The sequence below is a fragment of the Erinaceus europaeus genome, chromosome 8 (genome assembly GCF_950295315.1).
Source record: "Erinaceus europaeus chromosome 8, mEriEur2.1, whole genome shotgun sequence".
Lineage (NCBI taxonomy): Eukaryota > Metazoa > Chordata > Mammalia > Eulipotyphla > Erinaceidae > Erinaceus > Erinaceus europaeus.
In genome coordinates, this window is record NC_080169.1 from 58,102,614 (window position 1) to 58,117,897 (window position 15,284).

At 35.5% G+C, this 15,284-nt stretch overlaps 1 protein-coding gene across 1 annotated transcript in view; it reads right to left on the minus strand.

The window, feature by feature from the left end:
• ZNF804B (zinc finger protein 804B) overlaps window positions 1-15,284 on the minus strand; it is a 606,727-nt gene that overhangs the window by 4,761 nt on the left and 586,682 nt on the right. The window contains exon 3 of the mRNA XM_060195708.1: window positions 5,444-5,574. Coding sequence (XP_060051691.1) covers window positions 5,444-5,574 — 131 coding nt within the window. The remainder of the gene's footprint in view (window positions 1-5,443; window positions 5,575-15,284) is intronic.

Here is a 15,284-nt window from a genome sequence, read left to right on the forward strand (position 1 = left end):
TGAAATAACATATTTACAAGGTATTTCAACATATTTACAAGCTATTTCAACATCTTCAGTTGTTTTGAAATATCTTGCTCCTTTTAATTTTCTACCTTTTGTGTATGTATACTAATATTTCTTAATAGATTTACAAAACAGATATTTTTAATATTTATTTATTCATTTTCCCTTTTTGTTGCCCTTGTTGTTGGTTTTTATTTATTCATGAGAAACATAGGAGGAGACAAAGAACCAGCCATCACTCTGGTACATGTGCTGCCCGGGGTCAAACTCAGGACCTCATGCTTGACAGTCTAGTGCCTTAGCCATTGCGTCACCTCCTGGACCACGTTGTTGGTTTTTTTATTGTTGTACTTATTATTGTTATTGATGTCTTCATTGTTGGATAGGACAGGGAGAAATGGAGAGAGCAAGGGAAGACAAAGAGGGGAAGAGAAAAACAGACACCTGCAGACCTGCTTCACTGTGAAGCGACTCCCCTGCAGGTGGGGAGTCAGGGGCTTGAACCAGGATCGTTACAGGTCCTTGTGCTTTGCACCACCTGCGCTTAACCCGCTACATTACAGCCAGACTCCCACAAAACAGATTTTTATCCCTTTTAAGTATATCTGTAATTCAATCAAAAATAGAAATAACAATGCATACAAGAGACAAAAACACTTTAGATTAGCATTATGTTTTAAATACAAAGAAAATTAAAAAGCATAGAGATTTATGTTTTTATTATTGGCATTTTAAAGTACCTGTAGCCTGGGAATGGTAGAATGAAGTTCAGAAATATTTGTAGCATCTACCTTTACCTCAGTGCTAAAAAGATTTTACTAATCTTTTTTCCATATTTTGAATTAAAGAAGAATTATGTTTATGTATTAAAATACCTTTTCCTGGGGGGCCGGGTGGTTGTGCAGTGGGTTAAGCACACATGGCAGCAAAGCGCAAGGACCAGCTTAAGTATCCTGTTTGGTTTCAAGCCTCTGGCTCCCACCTGCAAGGGAGTCGCTTCACAAGCAGTGAAGCAGGTCTGCAGGTGTCTATCTTTCTCTCCCCCTCTCTTTTTTCCCCTCCTCTCTCCATTTCTCTCTGTTCTAGCCAATGACAATAACAACAACAACAATAATAACAACAACAATAAAACTAACAAGGGCAACAAAAGGGGAAAAATAGCCTCCAGGAGCAGTGGATTCGTAGTGCAGGTACCAAGCCCCAGCGATAACCCTGGAGACAAACAATAAATAAAATATCTTCTCCTGAAATTTTAATCAATTATATTTTTCACAAAATTTAACAAAGAATATTCAAAATGTCTAATATATATGTCTACTATATGAACATACATTATATATAATTATCTATAAATAGACATATATAGAGTAACAGCAGATAGTACATGTATCTATTTTGCTAGTCTCCTTTTCCTGATTCAATTATTTTAAAATATTTTATTATTCTTTTTTAAATATTTGTTTATTTATTCAATATAATGTTAAGCGTGAGACTACAGCACCATTTTGGCACTCTGCAATGCTAGAAATCAAACTAAGTTTGCAAAACATGTGCTAGCCACTGAGCCACCTCCCTGTCTGACTGCTGCTAAGAGGAAGATGTTTGACTGTTTATTTTATTTTATTTTATTTTTTTCTTTTGTTGCCTTTTTAATTTTTTTTATTGTTTTCGTCGTTGTCAGATAGGACAGAGAGAAATGCAGAGAGGAGGGGAAGACAGAGAGGAAGAGAGAAAGACACCTGCAAACCTGCTTCACTGCTAGTGAAGCAACACCCCAGGGGCTCCAACTGGGATCCTTATGCCAGTCCTTCGCGCCACCTGTGATTAACCTGCTGCCCTACCGCCCAACTCCCTGTTTTACTTTTTTTATAGTTGACATTTTTTATTAATTATATTTCCCAACATTGTTTTGTGCATTTTCATGAATTTATTTATATTAGTCTAAATGTTTTCTCCAATTGCTGCTTTATTCTATCATTTATCTCTCCAATGTGCAAGCTTCTTCCATTTATGATCTTTAAAAAGTTTTATCCCCTTTCTCCTTATTATTTTTCCATTATATTTTTCTAGTTTTTAATTATAATTTCTATTTTAAAATCTAAAGACAGGGTGAAGAGACAGAATAGTGGTTATACAAAAAGACTTTCATGCCTGCAGCTCCCAAGTCCCAGGTTCAATCTTCAGCACCACAATAAGCCAGAGTTTAGCAATGCTCTGGTCCCTTCCTATTTATCTTTCCATTTATATCTTTTTGTATTTTTTTTCTCTCTCTCTCAATGAAATAAGACATTACAAAACCCAATAGACATTTTATATTTTAAATAAGTTTTACTATCTTACCATCAGTATTAGATTAACCTCATTTTCATACATTTTTAGTATTTCATTACTTTTGAACATTAGTTTGCATTTTTCCCCTTCCCTCCAGAGTTATTCCTGGGGCTCAGTGCCAGCACTATGAATCCACTGCTCCTGGAGGCTATTTTTTCCCTTTTGTTGTCCTTGTTGTTATAATTATTGTTAATGCTGTAGTTGTTGTTGGATAGGACAGAGAAAAATCGAGAGAGGACAGGAAGACAGAGAGGCGAGAGAAAGACACAGGCAGACCTGCTTTACCACTTGTGAAGCAACCCTCCTCTCCGCCCCCACACAAACACAAGTGGGGAGCCAGGGGCTCTAACTGGGATCCTTAGCTGGTCCTTGTGCTTTGTGTCATGTACATCTAACCTGCTGTGCTACTGCCTCCCAGTTTCCTTTTTTTTAAATCACATTTTTTACTCATTCAGAAATCTCAATTTTGTATCTATTTTAAGCTATATACTATTTTTAGAAAATGAATTTATTTAATAGAGACAGATATAAATTAGTAAGGACTGGGGAGATAGACACATGCAGCACTGATGCAAAGCTTGTAACGCTTTCTCTCTGCAGGAGAGGACCAAAGGCTTGAAGTCAGATCCTTGCCCATTATAACATATATGTTCCACCAGCTGCACCAGCATGGTGCCTTGAATTTTTCAATTTTATTTCATTTTATTCTGTCATATTATTCCAAGCTTATACTTTATAACATATTAAAAATTTTGTTTCTTATAGGTGTAGCCTCATTTATTATTCTAAAACTTACCAAAGTTTCTATATTTTATTACATTATTTTTATTGTAATATGTTTGATTCAGATGACAATTACATATATTTTTTCAAATTATACTTCTGCTAGCAAATTATCTTCTTCATAGTGCCACTGAAGAAACCTCTTATATGTGCACTATTCTTTTCAGAAATCCTCATACTGTCTACGGCCATACCACCCTGAACACGCCTGATCTTGTCTGATCTCAGAAATCCTCATATGAGAACAAATAACAAAGAAAGATAGTACAAAGAAAGATAGTCGAGGAGACAGATAATATAGATTATCTTTTCTCTTTTTCAACTTTTTTGTGCTTTCATCAACTCAGTTGTGAAAAATTAAACTATTTAATACTTTCTTTAGTGATCTTGTTAGATAGTGAGGCTGCTTAAAAAGATAAAATAATTGCATGAGGGCATACTAGAGGCGAATAAGAATGAAATAACAGGTCTACTTTCTTTTTCTATTTATTTCTATTATTTATTTTCCCTTTTGTTGCCTTTGTTGTTTTATTGTTGTTATAGTTACTATTGTTGTTGTTGCCATCATTGTTGGACAGGACAGAGAGAAAGGGAAGAGAGACGGGGAGAGAAAAAGAGACACCTGTAGACCTGCTTCAATGCCTGTGAAGAGACTCCCCCGCAGGTGGGGAGCCAGGGCTCAAACTGGGATCCTTATGCCAGTCCTTTCCCTTCGCACCACATTCGTGTAACCTGCTGCATTACCTCCTGACTCCCAGGTCTACTTTCATATTCTGATGTAGTTAGATGAACATTTGCTATTTTTTCTAACAATTTAATCACTTTGGGACGTAGGATTCACTCCCTAAATAACACCAACCTAGCTGTACTTAAGTCGGTGTTCATTTGGTTAATATACTTCCTAGAAGAATAACTGAAAACCAGAGAAGTTGTTCTGTATATCAAATTTCTCACTTTATTTTTTAAGATGGAGACAGTGAGGCAGAGAGAGAAAGTAAAGAGATCACATCACTGAAACTTCCCTTCAATGTGGTGGGGACTGGGCTTGAACTTGGTTCTTTGACAGGGCAAAGCAGCATACTAGTCAAGTGAGTTATTTTTACTAGCCCTTGCATATTTTTCATGTGATTATCTTTTATATTTCCACAATATAAGGCATTTTGACCTAGTGCTAAACATACATGAGGATATGCAAGATGAATACTAACTGTATTTTAGCTTATAATTGATACTAAAAACTCTTTTTGTCAGAATTAAATTTGATATCAGTATTTTATGATACTATAATTAAGTCACTCAGTCCTGATTTTATTGTATATTGCTTTCCATTAAAATAACAGAGTTAAATTTTGGCATAGAGCTATAAATTTCACATTTCACCAGTCTTCTGTCAGCTACATTAAGTAGCTACATTAGTGTTCAACATTATAATGTATATGTGCACAAATCACAGTTTGCAAACTTAATTAAGGCCAGGTAACAATCTTCTTCAAAACCCTCAACTGTTCCAAGCTTATGTAATATCACTATTTTATTTCATTTTTTTTTTAGTTACAAGAGTGTATTAGTATAATGTTTGTTATAATTATCAATTTGAATGGCATTATGTAACAAATTCAACTTCATTAATTACTCCTTGTTTGTTCCAGTCAATGACATTACATTTACTTTGCACTCAAGTGTGTACTGGAGAATGTATAGAAAACTTATTATCCCACCCCCAAAAAAACTCATTATTATTTATGTGTTTTTAAGGATCATTAAAATGTTATATATATATATATATATATATATATATATATATATATACGATAGGATAGAGAGAAGTTGAAAGGGGAGGGAAGGTAGGAGGAGAGAAAATAGACACCTGCAGACCTGCTTCACCACCTGTGAAGCGACCTCCCCTGTAGGTGGGGAGCCTGGGGCTCAAACCAATATCCATTCTCTGGTCCTTGCACTTCATACTATGTGTACTTAACCTGGTGTGCTACTGCCCAGCCTCTTAAAATGTAAAATAATTTAAAAGGAGTTGTTACATTGATCCATTTGAATAATAATATTAGAATTACCAATCTATTAAGATCATTCATGGATCCTTTCATTGAAGATTACATTATATTAATAATAATGGGACTGGACAAAAAAAAAGATGCTATAGTAAATAACTTACAAACATTTAACTGTTAAGAAGATTTTCATTAGATATACCTATTAAATGAATATAATTTGTTTAAATTGTTACAGTGAACAGTTAGGTTAATGTTGAAATTTTTCCAGAAGCTGAAGAGTTGTTTCAATCATCCAGGACATTTATAACTCTTACTTTTCAGTCTGTTGCCTTAACTCAGCCAGTTGATGAAGTCGTTTAAGTGCTCTTTCTTGTTTCTTCTCATCTTTCCATGACTTGGAAGCTACATTTCGAGCAAATTCTCGTTGCTTTAATTCTTTCAGTCTCTGTGGACAAAGAAACAATGCAGAAATAATGCATATTGTGAATAAGTGATATATTATTTCTGTACACATGACTCCTTATTAAACTTAGTGATAGCATTCCGTATAGAGGTAGTAAAAGTACCTTCTCCATCAATGCTATTCACAGTTCCACAATAAGCCTAGTTGTCAACTATCAGACTTTCTCACATGTTAAGTAAGATAAGTCAGAAAGAAAAGCAGAAAAGCATGATTTTTTTTTTTTCGTTTTTACAAGAGCACTTCTCAGCTCTGGTTTGTAGGTGTACAGGGGATTAAATCTGGGACTTTGAAGCCTCAGGCATGAGTGATGCTTTGCATAACCATTATCCTATCTCCCCTACCCTCTCCACTGTTTTCTCACTTGCAAAACATATCCTAATTCATGCTGTTACTGAAATTTGACATGAAATACAGAGGTTAAATATTATTATTTAACCTTATTTTAATCTTATTTCAGTAAAGAGTTTGTCTTAGTATGAAAGATTTAGATCAAAGTCCTAAATGTGAGTCTTTGTTCATTCTTTTCTTTAGGTAAAGATATTCAACAAGTACAGAATTTCTGTACTGTTTCCAGGAGCATAAAACTGTGTCAGAGATTTAAACTTAGAAATGAGAATTGGCCCTATTAACTTAAATTTATCAACCGCTTTTTTTGATTAATCTCTTGTCTCAAATAATTGGCTTACATGCAAAGTGGATGCTGCTCCTTACCTGTTTGATTTTTCACTTTAGAATTTGCCATTAACCACATCTAACTCTGCTGAACAAACTGAGAAACAGCCACAACCTAACAAGCACCTTGAAGTTTGGGACTTAATTCTGAATTGAAAGTACTAATTAAAGAATATGGTTTCTTTTAAGCACATGAAGTGACCTTGAATTCTCTGAAATCTGTAAACATTTAGTTTGTTTTCATCTCCCACATTAACTATAAAAGATGTATATCTGTAAAAGCTAGAGCTACACAAATAACAAGTGTTGTAAAAACATTATAATGGATGCTTTGCCTTCCACATACACAACTTAATGATCGTCAGCTTCATACTTGAAGGAGAATGCAGTCATGGAATATACTGGCTAGATAACTGCACATTAGCCAAATGTTTCAAAACAAAGCTTTCTATCCAGTGAACATTTTTTTAAATAATGAATATGAGTTGAGCTTCTTTTAGACATGAAAAGCTAAAAGACCTCAACTTGGACACATATATGTGATAAAAATATTAAAGAGTATCATTAGATAAAAATATCTGATAAGAGAATTAATATAAAATGATGGCTATAGATAAGACATATGTCCTATTATTTAAATATAATTTAAAATGTTTAAAGTAAAATAATGGTTATGTGCTAATAAACCTATTATAGATAAACTGACTGACAACAATAGATAATGCCCAATTGAAGAAAAAAAAAGATTTATAATGTGAAAACGTGTATTCTATGTAGAAATAGTGCAGTGACAATTGAGGTAAATTGTGCTATGTTTAACAATGCCCTACATCAACCATCAAAATAATAAAAAATAAAATATTTAACCAATAGGACAACAAAGAATATAAAAGAAACTTAACTTTGCTCAATCAAAAAGAAGAGAAAACGGCCCAGGTGGGGGCATACCTGGTTGAGCGCACATGTTACAATGTGCGAGGACCTGGGTTCGAGCCCCCAGTCCCCACCTGCAGGGGGAAAGCTTCACAAGTTGTGAAGCAGAACTGTAGGTGTCTGTCTCTCACCCTCTCTATTTCCCTCTCGATTTCTGACTGTCTCTATCCAATAAATAAATAAATATAATAAAAAAATTTAAAAAAGAAGAGAAAAAGGAAAAAAGGAATATAAAATAGATTATACAATTATAAAATAGACAGCAAAATAACTAAAATCTAAGTATATCATTAAATTAAATGTAAATGGCTTAAATACTAAATGTATTTGGCTTTGTTTAAAGGCAGTATCACTCATCAACAGAAGTTGAGTAAGAAGATCTGAAAGGGAAACTAAAAGCAGGACCTGACCAAATTATAAGTAGGGCACCAAAGTAAAAACCCTGTGGTGAGGGGTAGACATGCAGCTTCCTGGGCCAGTGGGGGGTGGAAGTGGGTGGGAGGGATGGGTCACAGTCTTTTGGTGGTGGGAATGGTGTTTATGTACACTCCTAGTAAAATGTAGTCATATAAATCACTAGTTAATTAATATGAGAGGGGGAAAATAATTGTATGTCTCAAAGTTTTTCAAAACACAAACTGAATCTTTTTAATATATAGGCTGTGTAATTGATATGCAGACTCTCTCAAAAGCCTATATCAAGTAGATCAGAAGCAACCAATAGCACAGCTATATACAAGATACTGGGTACTGTACAGCAAACCCTAACAAAAGGACTTTTCAAAGTTAACCCAATTATCAATTAATGTGATGATAACATTAACTATCGATTGTCTTTTTGAACCCTAAGACAGCAAGAACCTCACATCTCCACTATAGAGACTCTACTTCCCCCAGTCCTGGAACCCTTGGATAGGGCCCACTTTCCCGTATGCCTCTCCCAATCCATATCAAATAATATTGCATCTGCCGATCACAACCTAATCAACACAACGATTGCCATCTCAACATGCTTCACTTCAGACTGTGTCTAGAGACTTCACGTGTGGAATGACAACTCTTCAGCTTCATTACTCGGGTGAGACGTTTCCTTTCATAGTATACTCTAATTCCATCTCAGGTGGTTCACTTTCTAACAAAGTCCCAAAACCTAGATATACACCAGTTTCTGTGTGAGAGAGCATATGTTCACACCTATCTGTAAACTACTGCAAAATATATACCTGAAAGCAGAAGTACACTAGAGTTTTCAGTGAGTACCTCCCTAACACTTCCTCTCCACTATTCCAAGCTTTGGGTCCATGATTGCTCAACAATTTGTTTGGTTTCGTATGTTAACTCTCTTTTCAGTAATCAGGTTCCATATGCCATCAGGATGCCGGCCAGGCTTCCCTGGACTGAAGACCCCACCATTGTGTCCTGGAGCTCAGCTTCCCCAGAGACCCACCCTACTAGGGAAAGAGAGAGGCAGACTGGGAGTATGGACCGACCAGTCAACGCCCATGTTCAGCGGGGAAGCAAATACAGAAGCCAGACCTTCTACCTTCTGCAACCCAAAAAGACCCTGAGTCCATGCTCCCAGAGAATGGGAAAGCTATCAGGGGAGGGGGTGTGATATGGAGATTAGGTGGTGGGAATTGTGTGGAGTTGTATCCCTCCTACCCTATGGTTTTATTAATTAACCCTTTCTTAAATAAAAAAGAAAAAAATTAACTATAAATGAAATACAAATCAAAGCGTAAAATTCACAATGTGTTACAAGAATATGAAAAGATATATCAACAGTAATGAAAAAAAGTTGAGGGACTTTGAATAGATTTTCAAACAAACATACATTGCTAAGAAAACAGAAGATAATAATCTTCATAGTAGTAATTGAGTAAGTTAATGAGGGTTATAAAATGAACCTGGTTAGACACTTAATAAAAGTACATAAAAATAAATAAATCTGTAAGAAAAAGTTGAATCCACATTTTTGAAAGTAATTTTCCATGTTCCTTAGCAAGCTACAAAATAACCTAATGGCAATTATCATAATTCTGGAAAAGGTCACACCAAAGTATTCATGTCTGAAAGAAACTTCCATGGTGGAGAAGGTGTTGAGGTCTTGGTACATAATGGTGGAAAAGGACCAGACTGTGGACCTTTAAATTCACATCCCAACAAAATAACAACCTTTTAAGAATTGCTTTGTCTTATGAATAAAAAGTATTTTATACTGCTCAGATAAAGAGAGCATTCAACAATCTGCAAGTCAAAGATTAGCAATACAGTCTCTTAACTTGAGTTTTTCCCAAATTTCTACTTTCCCTCAACTGTTCTGATAAAAGCTCATTTATTTAATGAAAGGCATATTCTACAATTGTTAGTAACTTTAGTTTAAGCAAAATTAAACCAGTTTAAAAAGAAAAAAGCATTTCTTGTGTATATATAGAGTAGATCAACTCTTCTTGAGGACAACTCAAAACAAATATATTTAAGAGATATTAACAGTTACAGAAAAACTGGACATAATAATTACAGAAAATATTATATTGAACTCTGCTGGAATGGGGAGTAAAGAAGACAATGGAGTAGCACCTAAAAACAATGGGAATAAAACAAAACATTAGTTTTCTGGAGGTATTTGGGGTAGTACATAACATAGTATAGAGATTAAGAAATGCTTTTTCTAAATTTATCATTTTTGTATATTTTTAAAAATATATTATTATTATTATTATTTTTCAGTTTTTTAAAAGTATTTAATACTTTTATTTTATTTATTTATTTAAGAAAGGAGACATCAACAAAACCATACAATGAGAGGGGTACAATTCCGCACAATTCCGATAACCTGATCTCCACATCCCACCCCCTCCCCTGATAGCCTTCCCATTCTCTCTCTCTGGGAGTATGGATCCAGGGTCGTTGTAGGTTGCAGAGGGTGGAAGGTCTGGCTTCTTTAATTGCTTCCCTGCTGAACATGGGCGTTGACTGGTCGATCCATACTCCCAGTCTGTCTCTCTCTTTCCCTAGTAGGGTGGGGCTCTGAGGAAGTGGCGCTCCAGTACGCATTGATAGGGTTGTCTGTCCAGGGATGTCTGGATTATTTTTTTTTTCTTCTAACCCATGAACATGGAATATCTTTCCACTTCTTTGTGTCTTTTTCAATTTCTTTGAGTAGTGACTCATAATTTTCAGTATACAAGTCTTTCACTTCTTTGGTTAGGTTTACTCCTAGATATTTTATTGTTTTTGTTGCTATAGTAAAAGGAACTGATTTCTGGATTTCAATTTCTTCTAACTTACTGTTTGCATAGAGGAATGCCACTGACTTTTGAATGTTAATTTTATAGTCTGACACCTTACTGTATTGCCTGATGATTTCCAAAAGCTTCTTATGGATTCCTTAGGTTTTTCCATGTATACTATCATGTCATCTGCAAATAAGGAGAGTTTGACTTCTTTTCTTCCAATCTGTATCCCTTTAATTCCTTGCTCCTGCCTGATTGCTATGGCAAGAACTTCCAACACTATGATGAATAGTAATGGTGATAGTGGGCAGCCGTGTCTAGTACCTGATCTGAGTGGAAATGTTTCCAGTTTTTCACCACTGAGTATGATGTTGGCTGTAGGTTTGCTATATATAGACTCCACTATCTTCAGGAATTTTCCATCTATTCCCATTTTTTGTAGTGTTTTGATCATAAAGGGATGTTGTATTTTGTCAAAGGCTTTCTCTGCATCTATTGATATGACCATGTGGTTTTTGGTCTTGCTTTTGTTGATGTGGTGGATCACATTGATTGATTTACGTATATTAAACCAACCTTGCATGCCTGGGATAAACCCCACTTGGTCATGATGAACAATCTTTTTGATATACTGCTGTATCCGGTTGGCTAGAATTTTGTTCAATATTTTCGCATCTATGTTCATCAGAGATATTGGATTATTATTATTTTTAACCAGAGCTTATTGTGGGGCAGGGAATTGAACCTGGGGCTTTGGAGCCTCAGGTATTAGAATCTATTTGCATAAACATTATGCAATCTACTCCCACCAAGAAATGTTTTTTAAGACAGACATATATCTGTATCTTGTTTTTGCAGCTGGCTAGTTTTGAAACTCTAAGATTTACTCAATTTTTCCTAACTTCAGTGAACAGTTTTTAAGTGGACCAATGATCATTATTTGCCTTGAAGAATTATTGACGTTGAGTTGGCAAGATAGAATCCCAATAACAAGCCTGATGTATACAAATGCTTATTATAAGAACAAACCATTGTCACTACTAGAGACTTGGTATAGGGTAGATGAATAAGAAACCCTTGTTTTAAGTAGTAATGTTAATGGGTTATTGATCCATGTGCTTATTGAAAACAGCATGCTTCAATGATTTTCACATGAAATGTTTTACAAGACTGGTCTGTGAAATATTTTGTAAAGGGATGACAGAGAAGGAAGCATACTGTGCATTCATTACCCTTGCCCAAATGATGTATATTTAATTGAAACATCTGTAACTATCTGAAGTCGAAGATCTTTTGTCACTATGGAACATTTTTGGATTAAAGTATGACTCATCAGACTTGTCATTGATAAATCTTATTAGAAGTTTGCTCATAGAGATGGTAGTTCCCAAATGGATGTTAGTCAGGAGAGTAAAAGATTTCTCACTCTGTTTCCTAAATGAACATCTCATTTATGCCCCCCTTCCACCGCTTTAAAATTTTTTTTTGAAAGAGAAATGGCAGAGCACTTGATCTTCTTGTCCTGAAGGTGACTGGCCATAATCCTTGACCAGATCAAGAGCCATAAAGATCTGGCACAGGGTTCATTCAGATTCAAGAAAGGAAATCATCCTCACGTAACAATAAAGATCTGGCACAGGGTTCAGATTCAAGAAAGAAAATCATCTTCACGTAACAATCTCAGATGTCACAACACATTTAATTTTTTTCTCAGCAATAAATTGAATAATGTTTTTGAAGATATAATTACTGAACAATGATTATGAATTATGTGAACTTTAATTTTCTTCTCAAGTTGTTTTTTAAAGCAAAAACCTGTACCTTCCAACAATAATGCCTGTCACAGGCATTGCAAGTGGAATTCAGCTGTGAATAAGTAAATGACAAGGCAAACTGATGAGGTTAAGGAGTCTCTGTGCTTAGAATAGCAGCATTTCCAATATTATTGCTTACCAGTCAGAACATGTGTGTGAAATCTGCCCACTCCAGTAACTGTTCTCCATTCAATTCCACTGAAGCAGAACACACATAGGAAAATAATTTACTGAAGTGTGTCTACTTTTTCCTCTCTTCAATAGAATAACTTCTTCCATCTCTGCACTTTCTTCCAAATATCCCAAGGTACTTTACTGGCTTAATGCTTTTTCTTCATGGCAGAACAAAATCCCAATGCAAAAGGTCAAAATTATTAACTTGTTTTAGAGTTCAGAAACAAACACATAGCATCTCCTTTCCTCTCCCCTCCTCTCCCCTCCTCTCCCCTCCTCTCCCCTCCTCTCCCCTCCTCTCCTCTCCTCTCCTCTCCTCTCCTCTCCTCTCCTCTCCTCTCCTCTCCTCTCCTCTCCTCTCCTCTCCTCTCCTCTCCTCTCCTTTCCTATCCTCACCTCCCTTCTCTTCTCCTCACCTCTCCTCCCTTTTCCCCTCCCCTCCCCTCCTCTCCCCTCCCCTTCTCTCTCCTCCCCTGCCCTCCCTCCCTTCCCCTCCCCTTCTCCTCTCCTTCTCTCTCTCTCTTCTTTCTCCCTCTCTTTTATCTGGGGTTCAGTGTTTCCACAACAAATTCACTTCTCCCTGTGGTAGTTATTATTATTTTCTTTTTCTTTCTTTCTTTCTTTCTTCTTTTTTTATTTAATACAGCCGAGAGAAATTGACAAGGAAGGGCGGATAGAGAGAGAGGAATACTTGCAACACCACTTCACCACTTTTAAAGATTCTTCCCTGCAGAAGGGGACTGGAGGCTTGAATCAGGTCCTTGTTCATGGTAATATGTACACTTAATTGGGTGCACCATAACCTTGCCCCAATCTGGAGATTACTGTCAGAATCAAATTTTTTAAATGAATCCTTGGCTGTTTAAATGTTAATTTGATGGTGTTTCTTGACTCTAACACAATTTGAAATGTAGTTTGTGTAAAAATAATTACTTATAACCCAATATAACCTTGATATATGCATGTAATCACCACCTAATCCCCTTCTATGTTTCACAGTTCTTAAAAACTCCTCAAATAGCATGTGAATGCTTCAGTGTTTTCATTACTTTCAGAAGCTACAGAGATCCTGCCATCCTCAAGCTACTATGGTATATATTTATAATCCAAGGTAGAAACCTTGATTTGCTTTTAAATGCCAGGTTTATTTATTTTATTTATTTTTTGCACCATGGCATAACCCAATCTCATGGTTGTAGTGTACCTATAAGCCTTATTTCATCAATCAAGAATATAGCAAATACTATATCATCATCAGTACCTCTAGTGACTCTTACTGTGAAATAATTAACATCAATATAAATTATGCATTTTATTGCTAAGTAAGTGGGAATTGTTTTTAATTCTGGTTTAGAAGTCAAAGGGTAGTTAGTCCTTAATTCTCTTTGCTTACAGTATGATAAGAATACAGCTACCATATCAGAATAGTAATTGCCCTAAAGTAGCTACAGAAAGGTTTTGAATGATAAAGCATTTTTAGAGTGAATAAATAAAAATAATTTAAGGTTATGTTTTGCATAAGTATCTTTTTAGATTAATACTTAGTTAATAAGTTCTTAGGAAAAATAACTGCATTTCTTCACAATCTACACCATGAAGTTAAATGTGAACAGAAAACAAAACAAGGAAAATTCTTGAAGCAGGATAATCCATATATTTTTCCTGATACAACAGTGGTTCAAAATCATCACTCAATTCCTTAGGGAAATACTACTAATGATAACATGGGTCAACTTGTTCTACAGATTCTTTATGGTCCAGTAATAAATTATAGTTTATTACTTTTTTTTTTGGCCACCAGGGTTATTGCGGGGGCTCAGTGCCTGCACTATGAATCCACTGCTCTCTGCAGTCATTTTTTTCTTTCTAATTTTTACTTGATAGAACAAAACAGAAGTTAAGAGAGGAAGGGGGAATAGAGAGGAAGAGAAAGCTAAACACCTGCAGAGCAGTTTCACTGCTTGCCACATCTTTGCACTTGGCAATATGTGCTTTCAACTGGGTATGCAACTACCCTGCCCCCTATAATTTATCTTTTAAAGTATTTTTACTCATACTAAAAGTATCTAATTGGAAATACTTCCAAATACCAAAATGTATAGTGAAAATGGGTGCTTAAAGGGGAATTACCAAAAAGGTATGGATAAACATGAAAAGGGTATAAACTTAGGCATTAGTGTAAAATTAAATTTAGATCACATTGCTCTTCTACAATAAATAGATATGAGATTTTTAAAGAAAAAAACACAGGGTCAGAGAAAAAGAGAGCAAGATCACAGCAGCAAAGTTTCCTTCAATGTAGTTGGAGCTGGGTTTGAAAATACGTTGCATACACAGAGCAGTACACTGTCCAAGTCAGTTTTTTAAAGCTTAAGATATCAGTTATGGCCCGGTGGTTAAGTGAACATGTCACTGTGCTTAAGGACCAGGATTTGAGCCCCTGCCCCCACTCCCCACAATCTGGGGGACTCTTCATGAGTGGTGAAGCAGGTCTGCCTGTGTCTATGTTTCCCCCACTCTATTCCCCTTCCCCCTCTCAACTTCTCTATGTCTTGTTAAATAAAAATAGAAAGAAAAAAAAGACTCGTGGGAGCAGTGGATTTCTAGTTCTGGTACCCGGCCCCAGAAATAACCCTTGGGGCAAAAAAAAAAAAAAAAGCACACTATATAAATATATATGGGATATATGTCTAAGAAATTTACAAATAAGTTACCTCAGAAAACACGTCTTCTCAAGTTTCTAAACATCTTCATCTTTCTGTTCTTAATTTACACTAAATTATATGGTTTATCATGGTAGTCATGAGAAATATTAGGCAACAAAACTTAATTGCAGTAGTAAGAAAAACAGAGTTCAAAAGCT